We start from the raw sequence: 23,833 nt of genomic DNA, 5'->3' as shown, positions 1-23,833 counted from the left end.
AAAGAAATGTTGCCAATGATGAGTCAGAGATAGCTATCAGAAAAGATGGAAAAGGACTACTTTTGCAGAATTAGCCATTGGCCAATTGTTTTCCCCACCACATCAGCTATGCCCTTTTTCTGTCTGTGGTTTCCACCAGCCACAACAAGAATAGTTAGCTCATATACTTACTGTCTACTGTCTGCTGACTTCGACTACCACCATGTCCATTCTATAAGAAAGAGAAAATAAAGTAAGTAAACCCTCCATCAAATGACAACCTAGGTTGGGATTTAGCCACAAACATATGAAGATTATGAGTTAAGCAAAGAACTATGACCTGTTTTGTTTCTTAAGAAAAGGAGAGGCAATACCACAAATTCTTAATAAATCCCAGCAAGCTGACCTTATTTACACCAAACTGGTTATTTAAGGAAGTAATAAGAATAAAAAATAAGACCAAGAGCACAGGAAGCAATGAAACAGTCCTAGAAATTATTAAGCTGTAGGCAGGACTTGGGAACTCTCACTATACTGAAATCACCACAAGCCTTTCTGTCTCATGAGTACCCCACATACTAAAAAGTGTTTCCAAATTATAATGAAGATAACTTTCATGCAAGGAATTATCATATTTTATATCATTCAATTGGTCTGAGTTAACCATCAAGCACTTCCCTAGAACCTTCAAACAGAAGGAGGCATCCTCACAAAGAAAACTTTACTTCCACAGATGGAGTGTGGAGACCTGGCAGAGAGACTGAGGGCTTCGCTGGTGGCTCAGTGGTAAAGAGCCACTCCTGCCAAGGCAGGAGATACAGGTTTGAATTGATCCAGGAAGATCCCACACGCAGTAGAGCAACTAAGCCTGTGTGCCCCATCTACTGAGCCTACAGGGCTCAGACAGGCTCTGGATGGGACACAGAAGCGGAGGAGATGATCTCAGAACAGAAATTCAGTGCACTTTCTTTCCATAAAATCCTATATACAACACAGTTTATTCTTAAAACAATTTGAGATTATTTATAAGAAATGTAGACAATAAAACAGAACTGCTAGGGAAAAACAAAGCAGAACAAGAGCTAGACAACTCAGAGAAGAGAAAATCAGTACAAAGGGCACACGGAGAGCAATCAGAGTTCTGCTCCTCTGCCTCCCTCCCAAGGATGGTTCACTGTTCGGTAAATATACACACATGACATTAAGCAAATGCCTCCAAGACAGCACAAAACCGACATACAAAGTCTTCTCAAAACTATGCCAGGGCTTCTCTAGTGGCTCAGTGGTAAAGAATCCACCTGTCAATGCAGGAAACACGAGTTCAATCCCTGATCCAGGAAGATCCCACAGGCCTTGGAGCAACCAACCCCACACACCACAACTATTAAGCCTGTGCTCTAGAGCCCGAGAGCCACAACTCCTGAAGTCCCCATGTCTTAAAGCCTATGCCCTGCAACAAGACAAAGCGCCATGATGAGAAAATGGTCCACCACAACTAGAGAAAGTCCCTGAAGCAAGGAAGACCCAGAGAGCCAAAAAAAAAAAACCTCACTAGACAAAAAGAGAGGAAAAGAGCAATGAAACAGCTGCCATCACACCTTAGGAACACTTCATTACACCTAGAAAATCATTCTTAAAATACAAACACTGGACCATATGTAAAAATAGATAGCCATTGGGAATCTGCTGTATGATGCAGGAAGCTCAAACTGCTGCTCCGTGACAACTTAGAGGGGTGGGATGGGGTGGGAGGTTCAAGAGGGAGGGGATATATGTGTCTGCAAAAGTGAAAATGTTAGTCGTTCAGTCGTGTCCAACTCTTTGCAGCCCCATGGACTGTAGCCCTCCAGACTCCTGTCCATCAAGTTCTCCAAGCAAGAATACTGGAGTGGGTTGCCATTCCCTTCGCCAGAGGATCTTCCCCACCCAGAGACTAAATGTGGGTCTCCTGCATTGCAGGCAGATTCTTTCCATCTGAGCCACCAGGGAAGCCCCAGGCTGATTCATGTTGATGTATGGCAGAAACCAACACAAAATTATAAAGCAATTATACTCAAATTAAATATAAATAAATAAACCTTAAAAAAAAATACAAACATTGAAACAATGAGGTCCTACTGTATATCACAGTGAACTATGTTCCGCATCTTATAACCTACAATGGAAAGGAATCTGAAAAAGAATATATACATATAACTGAATCACTTTGCTGTACATGTGAAACTAACACAACATTGTAAATTAACTACAATTAATTTAAATTAACTAAGTTAATTAAATAACTTCAATTTTAAAACTATTAAAAACAGAAACAAAAATTTCACAAGCAATGGACAAACTGACATAATAAAGCAGCCATATTATTTGGGATAAAGGAAATTCTAGGCAGAAGCATGCTGGGAACAAAAATAACATCAAATGATCAAGAGAGATCAGAAATCTGGTTCAATTAGCTGAGCAAGAAATGAGTTGAACAGTGATATGGGATAAGAAGAACAAGAGGTCAAGTTAGAGCTAGAACTGAGATGTCAGGCAGATGAAGAGATTTAAAGAAATGGTCCGATTTATGTCTTACACACTAAAGACCAGCACTTTCCAAGGGAACAGAATATTCTGCAATAGTGGAAATACTGTCTGTCTGTACTCGCTCGTGTACTATAGTGACTGACCAACCATATCTAGACAGACAACATTTAAATCATGGTTTGTCAGAAAAGCTGAACTTTTAATTGTAATATTTAATTTAAACTACCACATGTGGCTAGTGGTTACCATGTTGGAAATCACAAAAATAAACTTCTTACAGAATATATATCGAAACTACATGGCTTTTTTAAAAGGTATCAACCCAGAAAGATAAATACAGGTGGAAAATGAGAGCAACAAGATTTTCTACAGTAGAAAGCAGATGCCAGATAGTAACTGACTTAGCTGACCCGGTAAAGCCAAATCCTAAGCAAGTAGTTGAGAAAACGGAAAACCACTCAACTTATACCCAAGAACCATACCAAGCAGCTCAGAACTAATATATGTCACATAACTTTGGAACTGGGTGTCGAGGCAGGGCCAAATGTGAGAATTTTTTATAACTCTGCACAGCAGGGTGAATGCCCCCTTCCACCTTCTCCCACAGGCTCTGAACTTCATCAATGAATATTCTAACAGCAGCTTGCTGTTCACACTAGGCTTTTAAGACACTGACAGGTATAGGTCCTACAGGGAAGACTGGAAGAAGAGTCCCTGAAGAATCCAAATAAACCCAACAGGAAAGGCCCACAGGGCTGATGAAGGAGCTCCCACCCATACAGAAATGGCCAACCACACTGTCCCTCACTGAAGCCCTTGTCCAACAACCTACCCCATAGACAGTTTTAGTGTTAAGTGGGCACACTGGATTCACCAGACATTTGAGGAAAACATCCAACATGAAAGATGGACAAGGAAGGGAGGAAAAACCTCTTAAGTCAATACATGTAATATTTCCTCACAACCTTAGAAGGAAACTTAAGAAAAGAAAATGTATCCAAATGTCTGCTATGCCAATTCAACTGTTTCTATTATTTTCATATTCTCACCACTCTAAAGTAGCTTTCACTAGCAATGCTTGAATGTCTGCCTTACATGAAAGTGAAACATTACAGACTATAGTCCCCACCTACCCCACTGAAACCACTCTGCACAACTCAGGGTGTATCCTAACACTATCCATATACCAGGTGTCTGGGTCCATTCACACAATCCCTGTGTATGGGTGAGTGAAACACGGGTTTCAAACGAGATGGCCACAAACTATACGGATTCCTCTTAAAAGGTTAGCCCATTTCTAAAATGAAATTTTCTAAAAGGAAATTCCCCAAACTACATATTGAGTTCCAACTGGGATTTCCTGGGAGAATAAACCTGAGAGGCCACTTGCCGTGACGGTTCCTGGAGCTGACTCCGACGGACTCACAGAGCTTTGGTATGCGATCCTGCTATGCACAGAACTCTGGTCGTAGGAGGAAGACGTTGTTACTGGACTAGTGGAGCTCAACGAGGAGCTGGTCAGACTGGAGGAGGTAATGACGGAGGTTGTGTAGGTGGAGTTCTGTACTGCACTGGTCATTGGTAGGGAGGTATTCAAAGAATCACTACAGAGAATAAAAGACATGAGACATACATCTGTGTCACTTCACAGTTTTCATGAGGTAGAACAATTTCATCTCTTGTCATATTTTAAATTAAATAAATATATCCGTAACTATAAAATGTATACTGCTGCATCATCTATAGATGCAAATGAGATTAAAAGAACAATTAATCCCTCCTCCCAAATTAGAGCAACCTAATTTAACTGAGAGTTCAGAACTGGGAAAAGAGTATGTCAAAAGACTGCATACCATCACCCTGCTAATTTAACTTATATAAAGAGTACATCATGCAAAACGAGTGGGACAAAGCTCAAGCTGGAATCAAGATTGCTGGGAGAGATATCAACAACCTCAGATATGCAGATAATATCATCCTAAGGGCCAAACATGAAGAGGAACTGAAGAGTCTCTTGATGAGTGAAAAAGGAAAGTGAAAAACCTGGCACAAAACTCAACATTCAAAAAACTCTGAATGTTCAAAAAGATACAGCATCCGGTCACATCACTTCATGGCAAATAGAAGGGGGAAAAGTGGAAACAGTGGCAGATTTTCTTTTCCTGGGTTCTAAAATCACTGTGGACAGTGACTTCAGCCACAAAATTAAAAGATGCGTGCTTCTTGGAAGAAAAGCTATGAAAAACAGAGACAGCATAGTAAAAGCAGAGATATCACTACCAACAAAGGTCCATATAGTCAAAGCTGTGGTTTTTCCAGTAGTCATGTATGGATGTGAGAGTTGGACCATAAAGAAGACTGAGCACCAAAGAATTGATGCTTTTGAACTGTGGTGTTGGAGAAGACTATTGAGAGTCCCTTGGACTGCAAGGAGATCAAACCATTCATTCAATCCTAAAGGAAATCAGCTCTGAATATTCCATTGGACTGATGCTGAAGCTCCAATATTTTGGCCACCCAATGCAAAAAGCTGACTCATTGGAAAACACCCTGATGCTGGGAAAGACTGAAGGCAAAAGAAGGAAGCAGTAGAGGATGAGATGGTTAGATAGCATCACTGACTCAATGGACATGAATGTGAGCAAACTCTGGGAGACACTGAAGGACAGGGAAGCCTTGCATGCTGCAGTCCATGGGTTGCTGAGTCGGACATGACATAGCAACTGAACAACAAGTTTAACTAATAGGCAGGGTGACATAATTAAGAATTCTTAAGAAACTTTTAGGAATCTAAATGTCCTGAGTCTGTCCTTAGAAAGGGAACTCAAGCAAATATCAAATTTTGACTCAAGGTAAAAAATGTAGTAAAATAAAATCTAAAATCGGAGATTCCTCTATTTATAAAATATTCCATTGAAAGAAAATAAGTGTTAGCAAAGAGGTATAGACACTGCATCCCTCATAGATTACTGGTAGGAATGTATTTCAGCCATTAGGGCAAAATTCTGACAGATTCTCAAACGGTTAAATACAAGAGTTACCAAAGGATCCAGCAATTCCCAGGTACAGGTCCAAAGCAAATGAAAGCACACAAAACTTAACTGAATTTTCACATCAATATGATTTGTAACAGTCAAAAAGTGGATGTAACCCAAATATCTAATGAGTAGATAAACAAAATGTGATGTACCTGCACAATGAAATCCTATTTGGAAAACAAAACGCACACATACTATAAAATGGATGAACCTTGAAAACACTATGCTAAATGAAAGAAGTCAGAAACAAAAGACCACTTATTGCATTTTCCTAGTTATATGCAATCCCACAATAGGCAAATCAGGAGACAGGTTACTGGTTTTCAAGGGACAGAGTGAGGGGGAAAGCTGGGCATGACTGCTAACAGGCACAGGACTTCTTTTTAGGGGCGTGGAAGACACATTCTAGAGTTAGCCACTGGTGATGGTGACACAAACCCATCACTATAGGGTTTATTTTCTCCACCACATGATTTCTTTGGCTCTACTGTGTTTTACTTTGCAAAGGACTTAATCAAAATTAGAAAGAGAAGTGGGAAACTGCATACCTTAAAGATTTTGAATACAAGCTAATGGGAATCTGGCTACTATTTTCATTGCTTGCAGCTGATCCAAATTCAGAGAGAGAAGGTTCTGATCCAAATTCCAAGGCGCCAAACTGGACATTTAATCCTGTGACATCTGCTGATCCAGGCATTTCCACTGCAGAAGCTGGGATCTGTAAAAGCAAAACCATGATGTTAGCAACAGAGCTGAGAGATTCCCAATCACAAAGGCCTGCAGAGCTAACAAGCACTGGGTTCCCAGGGCCCTGTGGGGAGGGCCTAAAGAACAAGGAGTGAAAGGCAGGAAAAAGAAATAGGATTTTTTTTTTAAAGAGAAAGGAACAGAGCCAAGAAAAATTAAAAAGTTAACGGAATGATCAGTTCCACCAAATGCTTCTTAGGATGGCGGGTGGGAGTTGGGGGGGAGGGGAGGGGGAGGGTGTGACACGGGATTGTGGTGATGGATGAGTGAAGAAGAGGGATCTCTAATGAAAGCATCACCTGGTCAAGGAACCACTCCTCCTACCTCTACAGAACAGAGCTAAGTAAGTACAGAAGAACATCAGATTCTTAGCTAAATGCACAAGATCATCAGGTTTCCTGAGCGAGATCTGTAATTTGAATGGACAGTCCTGTCTCTTAGCACAAACGCATTAGTCACTCAGAAACGACCGATTCCTCATAAATCAAGAGACTATGTACTTGAAAATACCCCATGAACTAAGTGTTAAAATGCACCCACCTCTGGCTCTATGACTTCCTGATAAAAGACCCACCTTAGAAGCTGGAGGTATTCGCCGAGACTTGGGGAGCTTGATGTGTTTGGGCTGTGGTTGGTGAGCAGACACAGCAATGTTTTCGACAGTCATGCTGGGAAGCTGCAGGAGTTTGTTCACAGTGGAGGTACTGCTGTCTCTGGGTGCTGCCTCTCGGAGCTTCACCTGGGAAGGAAAGGACTCCAACCCAGGAGGAGGAACAGTGACGGCCTGAGTCTGGTGCTGCTGCCGTTGGCTCAATTGGCTAAGAACAGGGGATGGTTCAGGCTGAGATTTGAAGTCTACGGAGCGGGGTGGGGGTGGGGGGAGGCAACAGTCAATCATTTAGGCACATGAGCTCACAGCTCCCTCGTCCGCCATCCCTGACGGTGGAGGGCTGCGGTCACCACCACTTTCTCCCAACCATCTTCTACCTCAATCCCAAACACGTGTGTGTGTGTCTATAATATTTTAACAACTGGCCTGTAACAAATGGAAAAGGACACCTGAATGAGTTTGTAGCTAATGTCTTATGCATAGAGGAGATTCAATTCATGCTAAAGCATATGGGGTGGAGAATGGGTATTCATATTTTATATTAACTTTTGAAAATTATTATTTCAATAGCATATGTGATACAAAATCCAAAACATACAAAAATATATATGAATAAAAATCACCCTTCCATCCTGTTCTCAGAAGCAGACATTGTACCCAGTTTCTTGAATAAAAATATTAAAGATATTTAGTTTTCAGAGACTGTGCCACATTAATGTGTGAAGAACTACTTCATTTTTATGATTACAAAGTCAGATATTGTATACAAATTCTGATTTTTAAAACCAGCATTATATTAATAAACTTTGAAGTTTTCCAATTTCTTGCTATGAAAAGCAATGCTGAAATAAATATATTTCTTGTAAGACATTCTGGTCAAGTGTACGTACAGCTGCAGGATCAACTGCTAGAACAGAGTTGCTGGTTCAAAGAGTGACTTGATACTTTTTATATTAAGGAAGTTCACCCTTTGCCTATAATATGATTTTTTCCCCCATAGTTTGTCTTCTTTTTCATTTGGTTATGGTATTTCCTCTCACAACCAGACTGGTAGGTCTACCTCACACAGAGTATAAAAAAATCTTCCTATGTTTTTCTGTTATTGTTATTTATCATCTATGTTTAGGTATTTCACTCATTTGGCACTTTGCTGAAGAGTAGGAGTTAGTGATCCAACTTCATTTTCCAGCTAGATACCCAAGAGAAATAAACCATCTTTCCACCACAGATTTGCAGTGCTACCTCTACCATACAGAGAACCTTTTTCTGCAAAGAACCAGACAGTAAATATCTTAGGCCCTGAAGGGCAGCTCTTACCAACTATTCAATTCTGCCTTTGCAGACTGAAGGTAGTTACAGATAAAACATAAATAAATGGCTGTGTTCCAATAAAACTGTACTTCCACAAATAGGTGGCAAATCCAGTCAAAGGTTTGCCATCCCATGTCTTAGTCTATTTCCATCATAGTTGAATCTATTTTCATCTATTTCCATCATAGTTGAACCTATTTTCGTCTTGATATTAGAGCAAAGTATAAAGAAGACAGACTTTCAAAGAATATGGGAATAGCATGCTCAGATCTAAAAACTCATACCACTCAGTAGTTAAATGTGCAGAAAAAAGTTAACACACACAGGAGGACTACATTAGAAATATCAGCTTCTGTCAGGGACCATGGAATTTTTGGTATGTTCCAAAGGATGCCAATGCTCTAACTGATAAAAGGGACTCTCTTTACCTCAATTATTTATACAATTTGGTTTATGTTGAATGTTCTCTCTCCTTCTGGGATTCTACAATTTTGGTTGATACTAGGTAGAGAGTGCCCTTGTAACCAGTCTCCCAATAAAAACCTTGGACATTGAGTCTTTAACAAATGCTTTGGTAGAAAAGACTTCAAACCTAGAGTAGTCTCAGGTATTTCTGTAACAGTACACCATTTCATTCAGCAGAAAAATGTGTTTCCACATCTCTTGGTATGCCCTAAACATAAACCAGACAGCCAACCCTATGGTTAAAGTAACCCTCTGCTATTGTGGCATGTGTATTGGTGGGAAATGGAGGGTTAATGTCACAAAGTCTATGAGTGTACAGCTTAGAAAACCTCTAACTTAGAAAACATTTATAATACAAACCACAGACATTAAGACTAGACAAAATCATGGCAGAAACACACACGTTAGGATCAGAACACGACAGAGAATATGATTTAAAGTATTGTCCACATTCCACCTTCTTATTCTAATAAAGCTCAAAAAAAAAATCTGTCTAGGTATTTATTCAAAGTGTTGTTTCCTTATATCTGCTTGACTGCTATCGTGCTTTTGCACATCTGTTCAAGGTATGGGCTACTACTACTATTAATATTAACAAACAAATATAGGTATTTATACAATGCCAAACTGAATGATTTAATTCAGAAACTGCTGAAGTTCTACTAAAAAGAAATATGCCTGGTCAAGACAGAACCCATAAACACTAACCACTGACATTTACCTCAAAGTCTCCTGCTTCTGAATTGGCAGGCAGGGTGTAGTGGCTAAGAGTGCTGGGTGGCTGTGGTTTGGGTCGGTGGGTGGTCAGGACCAGAGGGGTAGTCTCTGGCTGACTTATCAGGGTGGCCCAAAGGTGGAGGGACTTTATCTTGGCATTTGGTGGTGGTAGTAACTGCTTCCCAGTTTCTGCTGAGTCAGAGATCTCCGTTGTGTTCTTGTGCACTGGCTTTTGGAACTCAAATAAAGGCCCTTTCGTTTTGGGTGAAATTCCTCTTGGTAGATTGGACCTAGTCTGGTCTTTGGAGAGAGATCAAGCTCTGAGCCTTTGGAGCGGGAGCACTGACTCCAAGAGCCTAGACAACCAGAGAACTAACCCTCAGTTCAGTTCAGTCGCTCAGTCGTGTCCGACTCTTTGCGACCCCATGAATTGCAGCACGCCTCCCTGTCCACACCAACTCCCGGAGTTTACTCAAACTCATGTCCATCGAGTCGGTGATGCCATCCAGCCATCTCATCCTCTGTCGGCCCCTTCTCCTCCTGCCCTCAATCCCTCCCAGCATCAGGGTCTTCGCATGAGGCGGCCAAAGTACTGGAGTTTCAGCTTCAGCATCAGTCCTTCCAATGAACACCCAGGACTGATCTCCTTTAGGATGGACTGGGTGGATCTCCTTGCAGTCCAAGGGACTCTCAAGAGTCTTCTCCAACACCATAGTTCAAAAGCATCAATTTTTCGGTGCTCAGCTTTCTTCACAGTCCAACTCTCACATCCATACATGACCACTGGAAAAACCATAGCCTTGACCAGACGGACCTTTGTTGGCAAAGTAATGCTAGAGAGTATCAAATAGTGAGAACTCTCACAAAGGAAACCACTTGAATATAAGACCTGGCATCACCCAACCACCAGAAGCACCCTGTGCAGGATGCCTCATCTAAACAACAAACAAAACAAAAATACAAACCCAATCATCAGCAGACAGGGTTACCACCTCACTCAGCCTTACCCATCAGACGAAAAACAAACAAAAACTCAGCACAAATCTCACCCTATACAAAGCTTACACAAACCATTGGACCAACCTTCAGAGGGCAGAAACCAAAGGGAAGAAAGAATACAACATTCAAGCCTGGGAAAATGAGACCTCAAATACAGTAAGTTAAAAAAAAATAATGAAAAGGCAGAGAAATACCACACAAATGAAGGAACAAACTAGAAACACAGAAGTCCAAATAAATGAAGAGGAAATAGGCAAACTACCTGAAAAAGAATACAGAATAATGACAGTAAAGATGATCAAAATCCTTGAAAACAAAATGGAGAAAAATGTAAGAATCAATTAACAAAGATCTAGAAGAATTAAAGAATAAACATACAGAGATAAACAACACAATTACTGAAATTAAAAATACTCTAGAAGGAATCAACAGCAGAATATCTGAAGCAGGAGAATCAATCAGTGAGGTGGAAGATAAAATGGTGGAGATAACTTCTGAAGCACAGAATAAAGTAAAAGGAATGAAAAGAACTGAGGATAGTTTCATCACATCACATCACATCAAAAAGCTCTTACACCATGATCAAGTTGGGTTTATTCCAGGAATGCAAGGATTCTTCAATATATGCAAATCAATCAATGTGATACTGAAAGATAAACACCATATGCTAATCTCTACAGATGCAGAAAAAGCCTTTGATAAAATCCAGCCCCCCATTTATGATAAAAACTCTTAAAAAAATGGGCATAGAAGGAACCTACCTCAACACAGTAAAGGCCATATATGATAAGCCTACAGCAAAGATTATTTTCAATGGAGAAAAACTGAAAGCATTCCCCCTAAGATCAGGAATAAGACAAGGTTATTCACTTTCACCACTATTATTAGACAGTTCTGGAAGTCCTAGCTAGAGCAATCAGAGAAGAAAAAGAAATAAAAGGAATCCAGATCGGAAAATAAGTAAAATGGATTAAAGACCTAAATGTAAGACCAGAAACTATAAAACTCTTAGAGGAAAACAAAGGCAGAACACTGACTGTTTGCAGATGACATGATACTGTACATAGAAAACCCTAAAGACAGTATCAGAAAATTACTAGAGCTCATCAGTGAATTTAGCAAAGTTGCAGGACACAAAGCCAATACACAGAAATCACTTGCGTTTCTATAGACTAACAGTGAAAAATCAGAGAAAGTAAAGAGTCAGTCATATTCACCATTGTAACAAAAATAAAAAAGTATCTAGTAATAAACTTACCTAAGGAGACAAAAGGACTGTACACAGAAAATCATAAGACACTAATGAAAGAAATCAAATTTGACATAAACAGATGGATAGATAATCCATGTTCCTGGGTAGAAAGAATCAATATTATGAAAATGACTATACTCCCAAATGTAATCTACAGATTCAATGTGACCCCTAATTACCAAAAGCATTTTTCACAGAACTAGAACAAAAAATTTCACAATCATATGGAAACACAAAAGACCCCAAATAGCCAAAGCAGTCTTGAGAAAGAAGAATGGAGCTGGAGGAATCAACCTTCCTTACTTCAGGTTATACTACAAGCTACAGTCATCAAGAAAGTATGGTACTGGCACAAACACAGAAATACAGACCAATGGAACAAGATAGAAAGCCCAGAAATAAACCCATGCCCCTATGGGTACCTTATTTTTGACAAAGGAGGCAAGAATATACAATGGCGCAAAGACAGCCTCTTCAATAAATGGCACTGGGAAAACTGGACAGCTACATGTAAAAGAATGAAATTAGAACACCTCCTAACACCATACACAAAGATAAACTCAAAATGGATTAAAGACCTAAATGTAAGACCAGAAACTATAAAACTCTTAGAGGAAAACATAGGCAGAACACTTGATGACATAAATCAAAGCAAGATCCTCTATGACCCATCTTCTAGAGTAACGGAAATAAAAACAAAAGTAAACAAGTGGGACCTGATTAAACTTAAAAGCTTTTGCACAGCAAAGGAAACTATAAGCAAGGTGAAAAGACAACTCTCAGAATGGGAGAAAATAATAGCAAATGAAATAACTGACAAGGGATTAATTTCTAAAATATACAAGCAGCTCATATAACTCAATGCTAGAGAAACAAACAACCCAATCAAAAAGGGGTAAAAAGACTTAAACAGACATTTCTCCAAAGAAGACATACAGATGGCTAACAAACGCATGTAAAGAGGCTCAACATTGCTCATTATTAGAGAAATGCAAATCAAAACCACAATGAGATATCACCTCACACCGGTCAGAATGGCCATCATCAAAATGTCTACAAACAATAAATGCTGACGAAGATATGGAGAAAAGGGAACAAACACTCTTGCCCTGTTGGTGGGAATGTAAATGGATAGAGCCACTATGGAAGACTTATGGAGATTCCTTAAAAGAAACTAGGAATAAAACCACCATATACCCAGCAATCCCACTCCGAGACATTATACCCTGAGGAAACCAAAACTGAAAGACACACATGTATCCCATTGTTCACCGCAGCACTATTTACAATAGCTAGGACATGGAAGCAACCTAGATGTCCATCAACAGATGAATGGATAAAGTAGTTGTGGTACATATGCACAATGGAATATTACTTAGCCATAAAAAGGAACACATATGAGTCAGTTCTGTTGAGGTGGATGAACCTAGAATCTATTATACAGAGTGAAGTGAGCCAGAAAGATAAATATCATATTCTAACACTTATATACGGAATCTAGAAAAATGGTACTGAAGAAGTTATTTATAGGGCAGCAATGGAGAAACAAACGTAGAGAATAGACTTATGGATATGGGGAGAGGGGAGGAGAGGGTGAGACATATGGAAAGAGTAACATGGAAACTTACATCACCATGTGTAAAATAGAGAGCCAGTGGGAATTTGCTGTGTGGCTCAGGAAACTCAAACAGGGATCTGCATCAACCCAGATGGGTGGGGTGGGGAGGGGATGGGGGGGAGGTTCAAGAGGGAGGGGATATTTGTATACCTATGGCTGATTCATGCTGAGGTTTGACAGAAAACAACAAAATTCTGTAAAGCAATTATCCTTCAATAAAAAAATAAATTAAAAAAAAAGAAAGAAAGAAATATGCCCAGTCAAATCCACATTAGTGTCCAAAAGTCAGCCTACTCTCCCAGCGTTTGGCATGTCCTCACTAGGGACAAACCACCGTAGAAAATGCACACTTACCAAAATGACTAAGGACTGAGGACTGGGAGGCTGGAGGCTTGAGGTCCCAAGAAGAAGTGGTTGTGGGAGAACTCGTACTATTTTGCTGTGAACTTGAGGTGGTGGTAAACTGGCCCAAATTCGGAGCTTTCAACTGGTCCAAAATCTGGGAGCTGGTAATGTTCGCCATTTTTGAAGGGGCAAGCTCTCCAAATCCTGAACCAAGGACGGATGACTTTAAAGGGAAAGAAAAACAAAAATCCTCAGCAATACAGAATTTCTACATGCCATTGTATTTTCACAAGGATTTTAAAAATTACAGCCTAGAACATTCTGAATTAGTAAGATTCATCTGAATAAATACTACACAAAAATATTACCAAGCAACAAGATATGACTAAATAAATCTAACAATCCTTCCTGCTTCTGATACAAGAGCTTCGAGGGAAGAATAATAATTTCCCTAGATTTTAAGAAATTGACTTTTATTCAAAAAGTGGTATCATTTAAGCTTACAAACATAACATTACTTTTTTTAAAGTAGACAGAAATATCATTGATCAAATGACAATGACAAGGTTGAAAAACAAAATACAATATTTTCTAAATGTGTGGAATGGTAGTCATCTTTAACTTTGCGAAGTTTTTACTAGGGTTAGTCACAGAGAGATCAGCCATCAGATCATCCTGCAAGGTTAAAGACACATCACAGTACTTAACAGTCTGTATTCCAGAATCAGACACTGAATTACACAGAGATATGGAGCCAGCTGGGCTGCCGTCTCGGGGTCACACAGAGTTGGACACAATTGACGTGACTCAGCAGCAGCAGCAGCACGTGTGTGCTGAGCAGACGCCCTGGACACTGCTGTGCTTATTTCACAGTGTTCTGATAACGGAGACACCAAATACACTTCCTGAGCAAATGACAAGCCAACATGAGAGTGGCAGGTCAAGTGCATTTTTACCTATCAATGTCATTCAATCACTGAAAAGATTAAGTCAAAACATAACTCCACAACCACCATAAAGGTTAAAAATAGAAATGATCTACATTCCATCAAGAGGCCTGATCTAGAAAGCTGAATCAATTATTTCTGGTATCAATTTCCAAAGCCATGGACTATCTGTCCCAGTTGTTTTAAAGATACCCAAATTCTCCAATGTGAGCAAAAAACTTCAGGCTGTAGGCAATTACTGCACTTCAAACACAGAACCTGCTTCTATTAAAACAGTCGTGATAACATTACTTAACACTGCTCCTGACTCTGGGCTCATGCCACCCACTACACCACTCTTATGTCGCTTATAAATGCATCAAAACCCAGCTCAAGCTCAAAGAAAGGCATCTTCTTCTCTTATCCAATCTCTATCCTGCATCAGCTAATTTAGTTGTATCGCACTTTCTGTGTGTTTCACAACACGATGACATCACTGCATCAATGACTAACACCTTGCTTTAGGTAATACCTATTAACACAGGGTTTCAATTCCACCTACACATTTCAATCAAAGGGGACAGTTTACAAATGGGCCTACGGGTACACTTGTGCACATGCATTCACATAAATACATACAAATGCTCAACGCCCAATGCCAAAGATCCTGACCCGTCTTGTGTAGAATCTGGCTTAATCTTATTACTATTGTTATCTGGCATATTTAGTTATTATAACTGAAGTTTCCCAATGATAATAAAAGTATAGTAGGGCTGAGAATCACTGCTCTCACATGCTAAACAAACAATTTGTACTCTGGTTTCTCAAGATGTTGTTCACGACAAAAAGGAACATGCCTGAAGGATGCTGTTAAAATAAAAACCCTAATGTCCTATCTACATTCTCAAGTGGCCTGACTATGATTCCAGCAAGTCAGCAAGGACATCACATCAGTGTACCACTGGCAGATGGAGGAAAGGAACTGGATGGTTCAATCAAACTCAGGGGTATTAATGGGCCCTCTCAAAACAGTCTGCCTTGGATCTGTCCATCTTCAAGAAGTGACACCCTCTCAAAAGCTATCAACAATGACACTACAAATGCCAAGTTCCCAAGCTAGTTATACTTGCCATGACATGACTATGCAGAGGAGAAGATGACAATGAGAAGTTCTCATATTCAAGTCTCCCAATTTTTAGGGAACAGCAAAGAATTTTGAATCCAGGTTGGGGGGGAGGGGTGATTATCATAGATCATATTCTTAAGAAATTCCATTTTTCAACTGTAGATTTCAGACTAAACACAACAAAGAAGAACAAAAGTATTATCACTAGTGAAAGCTGTGGATTTGTGTCTATAGTCCTTTCAACCTCTAGTCTTGCACCTCAGAACAGCCCACACTTAGACGGAGACCTGAGTTTACCATTCTGCAGCTACATTCTTTCATATTCTATGCTCTAAGCTTTTTACTCCCATCACCTATCTTCATTTGCTTCACTAACAGTTCCTGAGCTTTTCTCTGATGGAAGTTAGTTCTCTTTTTTTGTCTATGCTGCAAAGTATGAGGTATCTTAGTTCCCTGAACTTTCACCCCTGCAGTGGAAGCACAGAGGCTTAACCACTGGATCACTAGTGAAGACCCAGGAGCTGAACTGTTACAGAAGCCAAAGTCATATATGCAGCAGCAGATGACACTGTTTCAATAAAAACATATCCAATTTTTAAGGGCCTCTACTATGCAACTGTTTGGAATAACAAAACCAAACCGCTAAAAATTTAAGAACCTAGGCAGATCTAGAAATAACTGTTTTTGCAGATTAGCAAAGCAATACTGACAAACATTAGCATTTAAGTAAACTGGAAAACAAATGAAAATTTAACATCTTAAGTGTAGAGACAGACTCTGAAACAAACCCAAGGAAAAAAATCATCCTTCTTACTAGAAGGATCCCTAAGTTGATTATGACTGAACTAATTCATAATTCAACTAATCATAAAGAAGTACTTTTTATCTTCATCCAGAAAACTCAGTGGTTGAATTCCACACAGAACTGTCAGATATGTGCTTGGAAATTATGACATCATTGTTTTCTGGACTGGGATCTAGTATAGAGATTTTTATATGCAAAAAATAATAAGGCAAGTGCCTTTCAAGAATACATTTGTTCACAGGACCATTCCTTAAAATCTCATACTGTGAGAAAAATGAGTTACCAAACTCTGAGGTGGATAGGAGTTGACAGCAGCGGAGCCGCCAGTCCCTGGTGCCATCTGATTGTTGTGCTGAGAGTTCGTGAAGACAAGGGCTTGGCCAAAGCTCTGCTGTTGGGAAGCTTCAAAGGAGTTGACTTCTGGGGCTTGACTGGGAGGAACAGGCTTCTGGAGCAAGGCTACCAGATCAACACTAAGCAGACAAAAAGCAAATGAAAGAATGAGTCAGAAGCAAATCTTACCAAAAAATAAACTTGAGAAATGAATCACTATAAATAAGTTCATGCTAAAAATAATCCCAGGGAGGAAAATCTTTGGATACTGGAGTTTAAGAGCAGCAAAAGGAGAGTATCAATCATCCCCCCACATGCCTACCCTACCAAGAAAGCACACCAAGCCACCGAGACCCAAATAGAGCTTTGCAGAGAAGAGAAAAGAAAGGTGCATTGAGATGTTTCCACAGAAATGGCACAGTGACAACTGATTAGAAAATCTGGAGCAACTGAGTACACTTCAACAGTTTTCTTGGCTTGTTTCCTTTAGAATATTTGGCCCTCTTCATTACTTAAAACCAGTCTCTCTTAAACTTTCCCAAAGGAAAGTAAATCCATATTTTTGAGGAATGAGAACCAAAGCCGTGCTAGACCACTCAAGCAGTTTTGACATTTACCATAAATATTCCTGTAAGTTTTGTGTTCTATCCCATGATATATTTAGGTTTATATAAATCTCAAAATTTCTCTCTTAAATATTTAGGGAAAAAATGCACAATATATTAACAAATACTCTATTAATTAGACTTCTTGTAAGGTCCCTAGAAAGACTGAGATTCCAAGTTTAGAATCATGGCCTTAAAACCTGAAAGCATGAGGAAGAAATGATCTTTCAGATAATGTATTTCTTGACATGAGAATGAGCTACTAATTTCTCCACAGAAAGACCTAACATGGTAATCTGCTCCATTAAATCCTTTTAAAGGGCAGTTCCCAAGCAGTTCTCCTAACGGAAACTCACCATGCCAATGAGGCAGATTCTGGAAGGTCAAATAATTAAAAACTCACTCGTGATATACAGCCAAGTTCCTAGGCTTGGGTTCCTCTCCTTATGCACTACCCGCTCTCATGTCCCCGTAACTGAGAAACAGTTATGGGATCTAGTATTATGGACCCCAAGGAATGTTCCAGCTTATGATAACCTAATTCCAGGGATACAAATCCATGGTAGTTATATTACATATGACCCATCTGAAAGTTCCATAACTACAAAAACCAGAAGTTCTATTCCAAACAATTGATGAAATATATATATAAATGAAGAGCACTGCAGCACTACTGTCTGAAAAATAATCCTTAAAAGGTCCACTTTTTAAATGAAAATGATGAAAAAGAAAAAGAAAATGATGATATGCAATTCATCAAATGCTAAATACAATGAAGAAGATACATCCATTTAAGGAAAAATTCTGAGCAAGTCACACAATAATATATTCCAAGACACAACCTTTGATTTTTATTTCCCTGTAATGAAGTCTTATCACCACCTCATTTAGCAAGAGATTGAGCATATTAGGTTCAAAATTGCCTTCAATGCTCAGGTATCATATATATCAAGGCTCTCATCCTTCTAGATCACTACTTTTTGAAACCATAATCAAAGGTTTTTGGAGTTACTGTAAACCCGAGAATGTAAATAAATACTTTTCAATAATTCAATTCTGCACACATTCTAACAATTTTCTACTATCCCAAAAGCTCCTCCTTGTCTATAATCTATGAAATTAGTAGATTAAAACTACTAGAACCCATACAAAATGAGAACCTTGTACTATTCTAAGATCTAACTAGGGGCTTCCCTGGTGGCTCAGAGGTTAAAGCATCTGCCTCCAATGCAGGGGACCCAGGTTTGATCCCTGGGTTGGGAAGATCTCCTGGAGAAGGAAATGGTAACCCACTCCAGTATCCTTGCCTGGAGAATCCCATGGACGGAGGAGCCTGGTAGGCTACAGTCCACGGGGTCGCAAAGAGTCAGACATGACTGAGCGACTTCACTTTCACTTTTCACTTTTTTCAAGATCTAACTAAACGGCATTACATGAAGAAACCAAAAGAAATTTGTTGTGTTTATCTGTCAAAAAAATGTTTAGGAAAGTAAAAAACAAATTGTTAGATTTAACATTATTGCTGCCATGTGTGTGAGCACATGCTCAGTCACGCTGACTCTCTGAAACCTCCCTGGACTGTAGCCTGCCAGGCTGCTCTGTCCATGGAGGACATTGTCCATTTTCCAGGCAAGAATACTGGAGTGGGTTGCCACCTCCTAATCCAGGGGATCTTCCCAACCCAGGGGTTGAACTCATGTCTCCTGCAGTGGCAGGCAATTCTTTATTGTTTGAGCCACCTGGGAAGCCCATAACTGCTATTTTAATTCATCAGCAGACACAACAAATTAGGAAATGATGGGGGCTCTGTGAGCTCACCAGGTAAGGATAAAACAAGTCTTACAAAAGAGAAAAACAGAAACAGATTCAAGAAAAGGGTAAAAAATAAAGAGATCTGAGGAAGAAAACCACTCTCCTACAGCAAGAAATTTTAATTCTAATCTGAATTTAAAAAGGTGGGGAAAAGTATTTACCTTTGCCCAGGTGTGATATGATTCTCTGCTGGAACAGATGAGGAAGTGAAGACTTTTGTTTCCGAAAGCTGTAACAAAAGGATTTAAAATATTTTAATCTTATTTTATATAATATAAAACCAAAAAATGTAACAAATTCCTGATAATTTTTAGTCATCAGTACTCTTCTTCTAGTTCACCCAAAAGGCAGTCTAAAGGAAAAGAAATAAACAAGTGATCATGGCATATAATTTTCTTAAGGTTAAGATAATTTTAGATTGATAATTCCACAATAAGGATTCCACATGAGGGAAACAAGTGAAGTAAAGTCAGATCATAGTTCAAGTCCCAGTCTCACTATTCTACTTCACATTATACTAAATGAGAACTCCTATAAAAACCACCACTAATGTCACTATAAACACCAAAAAGGAGTAGGAAAAAAGTCTGAAAAGGTAAATTACTGACATTCTTTTTTCCCAAAGACAGGTGGTTTTAGTATTTTCTTTACCAGTAATAGATTTACTAGTCATAGATTTCCTTACTGCTTATAACACAAATAATAAACTGAATAACTGAGTAAGGTATGTCATATATATACTCCATCACAAAATCAAGACGACACCTATTATTCCAGAAGCTCGCTCCTGTCCCATGTGATCAATTCCTTGAGCACTCACTTCTGTCCCCAGGCAACCACCGGTATGTTTTCTGCCATTATAGCTTAAGCAGTATTTTCCAGAATTTTAAGTGGAATTTTTAAACATACAATCTTTTTCGTGTATTTCGTGTATATTCGATTTTTTTTTTCACTGAACATAATCATTTTGAGATTCATGCATATTGTTTTAAGGCACACAGGATACAATTTCTTGAAACCTCAACTGACATTGCTGAAAGGCAGACTTATATTTTCAAAATGGGGCACAGTCTTACAAAGGCTAATACTGTTGATCTAATGACAATGTTGAAAACTAATGAAAATGCTATTCTTAAAAATACTAAATGTCTCAAGCTTAAAAGCAGACTTCCTCAGACATTAATATTAAGGCAGGGGCAGATCAGGCAGTTAGGTGTTCACTTTCTGTAAAAACAAAAAGTGCTAAATTCATTATAATGTTTCAACAAGAAAGGCTTATACCATGCACTGCACTCTATTGCAAGATAGTATCTTAAGAATTCCAAGGAATCCATTTTTGCCTTAAAGAATCTTATGAATTAAATTAAGACAGAGAAGCAATCAAGCAGTAATTCTATTAAAAGTAGTTAAGAGAAGATCTAAAGCCTTAAAATATAAAATATTAAGCTCAAGGTAAATAAGAACTATTATACATTTATCACTGAAATCCTATCTAGTCCATAGGAGAACAGAAAACTTGCACTGTTTTCTCCTCCTAAACTCTAGAAGGAACTCAGGATTTGCATTTTAGATTACTCACCATTCAATCACCATTACTTTGTAAATGTCAGAAACTTTTAAGTAATTTGGTATTTCCTGGAAAAGAAGATGTTCACTATTGTATACACGGAACCCTGCAACCCTGCTCAGTGATACGTGCTAGCCTGGATGGGAAGGGGGTTTGGGAGAGAATAGATATCTGTATGTGTATGGCTGAGTCTCTTCACAGTTCACCTGAAACCACCACAACACTGTTAATTGGCTATATACCCCAATAGAAAATAAAAAGTTTAAAGTTTGGGGAAAAAATTTTTAAAAACATGTCTAAATTCCCTACCGTAATTCTTTTCAGTAATTCTATTGTGATACAATACAGCCTACACAGCAGAGTATTACTAACTATATGTGTGTGCATTTGAACTGCTTGTTAGACGACTTACATCTTAAGACCTCACCTGAAGCACAGAAAAACCCCATCAGTTAGGCAGGATGGTTATTATGATAATCATTCTAGGGATGAAAAATAGGAGGCTCAGGAAGGTAAGATGCCTCATCTAAGGTCAACAGGTCAACCCAGCTAGAATATGAATACAAGTCATCTATCTGCCCTCTGATAGCTGGCTGGCTTTCTATCCTGCCTGCTGCCCCAGACAAAGCTTTGAGCTCTGGAAGCCTTTTTTTCTCCCAAAAAACTCTTAGCAAAAATTCTAGTAACATAAAACATGTAAAACTAGGACAGATCTGTTTGAAATAAGGTATGGCGCCCAGGTTACTCACTCTGACTTCCTCTTGTCACTGGTATCATCCCTCCACTGACTCTATTACCACCCATCTCGTCCACTCTCCTCAGATTACAGGTAACAGAAAGCCTGGTGACATCATACCCCAAGGTCTTATGGTTAGTATGTGGGATAAGTAAATAAAAAACCCTAAAGTTTCTGAAGTTCCAAAGGAGTATATCCTTCTCCTTTTTTACAGCCTATCCAGCGTACTCCCTAATAAGTCAGATAAAATAGTGATAAAGAAAGCTCAAATGCAATTTTGTTTGTTTTTTTAAAAAATGTTAAGTACAAATGGGGGGAGGGAAGATAATCTCAAAAAGAAAAATAAAATCCCAAACCCTGGGTCATGTTATGCAATTTTGAAGGTCAGTACTTGTAAACCCTTTATTCTCTCCCACCCAATGTCAGCTGTAACTCTCTAACATGTACATACTTCTGTTCTGGACCTTAAGAGTGAAACAGAAAAATAATTAAAGAGTATCTTATACTGAACACAGAACTTAAGGATCAATACTACTAATACCAAGAAGCTAGTACAGTATACTCGAAAATGCCTGTGGAATAAATGAATACAAAAAAAGCCAGTCTAGTTGAAAGGGGAGTTGCTTGGCCCTAGAACCAGAATGATTTATTGAGGTTAATTTCAACTGTAAACCTAAAACATAGACTCTCTCCTTCAATAAAAAGGTTATAAAGACAAAATAATCATTCACAGGCCAGGGTAATAGCATCAGCTGGTTATTGGGCCAAATAAAACAAAGATAGTGAAAAAATGATGTCGCTCCTGTTTAACACCTGGTCATCTTTAAATAGATGCTTTACAACCAAGTTTCTCAAAAATCTGGAAACACCAACATCTTTCTGAGAAGCATCTGCTTAAAAAAAAAATTAACCATAGAAGTCTGAAAGGGAGCTTAGAACAGTGATAAGATATCCCAAGCTTTCCTCAAAAGTACATGTGTTCCTGCCAGAATCCAAAAGAAAGATAGTCACACCTGATGCTGAACACTTACATCTTCAGTCCAGTCTTCCGCGGTCCACTCTTCCACAGAATGCTTCCAGGCCCCTGTTGACAATCACAGTTTACACCACAAAGTCAAATAAGGTCTTATTCCAAATGACTCTCCATTGTGTACGGCACAAGATATATCACGTATTTCATTAGCAAAATAGTTTACAATCCAACAAATATGAGACTCTTAACCTATCTCAAGAAAACCAGTCATGTTTTCAAATGCAGTTTGGCTAAGTACTAAACACACACACACAAGCCATGTCCCAAACTGCTTCTGGATAATATCCACTGCCTTAAGAAAGTATGGCACAGCAAAACTAATATTAACAAGGAGATCCTTATGATACATTATTTAAAAAAGAACACAATTCAATATAAGGCAGCTCTGCTTTGGGCCCTCATTTCAGGCAGATTATCAGATTTAGAGAAGTGTTTTTTATATTAGCTCCATTATATAGTTTCCTAACAGGTCTCCAGCAAAGCTGAGCATTAGTCTTATTCACACAAAGTCTGTTGCTATACTCCTGATAAGTAGGTACAGAAAATGTGTTCACACAGTTCTTACAGAATAATCATTTATATAGAAAACAAGTAAGTACTCTGAAGAAAAGTATATGAATTCAGATATGCTGATATTAGGGCTTAGTGATCCTGTGTCCATTCCCATTATTTTAAAACATATGTACAAACACATACCCAGATAAAACAGTTTTAAAGGAAAGACACCGACACTGACTGTAACTACCATCAGGAAGCGGGAGTGTGAATGCTTTCAGTTCCTTCAACAGGAACAAACAGCTGAGCATCTGACCTGAAATGAGGTTTGTGTGTGGGAAGAGGAAGGGCACACCCCTGCAAAAATAAGGCAAATGAACAGATCTAACTACCTTGGAATCATGTCAGTAACCTAATAACTAAACTGATGCTGCAAACCTAAGAAAAGAGGCCTTCTCTGTTGAAGACTTTCAACAGGATGTCCCTAATTCCAGACTGATTATGGCAAACAAAAGTAGAATCTATGGATTTATGGAACATGACTTCTTATAAAATATTACCCCAAAAGTGCTATTTTGTGGCTATAAAAAGGGAGACGTTTCAAATGTGAACACATGCCCTGGTGTGAGAGAAACCCACACACATCACACCAATACTGTGGATCACGGGGCACGTGCATTACAGGAAAGCACTCCCTACTCTTCTGTCCCTCTTGATTGCATGCACCATTGTAATAACAGTAAAACTTGATAAACGAATGTTTTAATATTTGAAATGATAATCTGGTC

The 23,833-nt window shown here is 38.9% G+C and overlaps 1 protein-coding gene and 2 non-coding genes across 11 annotated transcripts in view; 1 reads left to right on the top strand and 2 right to left on the bottom strand.

Annotated features, from left to right (window-relative positions):
- UBAP2 (ubiquitin associated protein 2) overlaps positions 1 to 23,833 on the bottom strand; it is a 111,989-nt gene that overhangs the window by 13,356 nt on the left and 74,800 nt on the right. For all 9 annotated transcript variants that reach the window (XM_061163810.1, XM_061163809.1, XM_061163806.1 and 6 more), the window contains 8 exons: positions 22,549 to 22,601; positions 19,376 to 19,443; positions 16,748 to 16,937; positions 13,617 to 13,830; positions 6,865 to 7,145; positions 6,092 to 6,261; positions 3,896 to 4,109; positions 172 to 211 (listed from right to left, as the gene is read on the bottom strand). In XM_061163810.1, the coding sequence (XP_061019793.1) occupies positions 172 to 211; positions 3,896 to 4,109; positions 6,092 to 6,261; positions 6,865 to 7,145; positions 13,617 to 13,830; positions 16,748 to 16,937; positions 19,376 to 19,443; positions 22,549 to 22,601 (1,230 nt within the window). The remainder of the gene's footprint in view (positions 1 to 171; positions 212 to 3,895; positions 4,110 to 6,091; positions 6,262 to 6,864; positions 7,146 to 13,616; positions 13,831 to 16,747; positions 16,938 to 19,375; positions 19,444 to 22,548; positions 22,602 to 23,833) is intronic.
- LOC133071487 (small nucleolar RNA SNORD121A) lies at positions 16,550 to 16,630 on the bottom strand. Its single transcript, XR_009696439.1, has one exon. It is a non-coding gene; the product is annotated as a small nucleolar RNA SNORD121A (small nucleolar RNA).
- On the top strand, positions 18,594 to 18,665 carry TRNAW-CCA (transfer RNA tryptophan (anticodon CCA)). The gene has a single exon. It is a non-coding gene; the product is annotated as a tRNA-Trp (tRNA).

This window comes from Dama dama, chromosome 16, assembly GCF_033118175.1.
Source record: "Dama dama isolate Ldn47 chromosome 16, ASM3311817v1, whole genome shotgun sequence".
In the NCBI taxonomy this organism is placed as follows: Eukaryota; Metazoa; Chordata; class Mammalia; order Artiodactyla; family Cervidae; genus Dama; species Dama dama.
The sequence above is the reverse complement of the archived record's forward strand: the minus strand, read 5'-3'. Positions and strand labels throughout refer to the sequence as shown.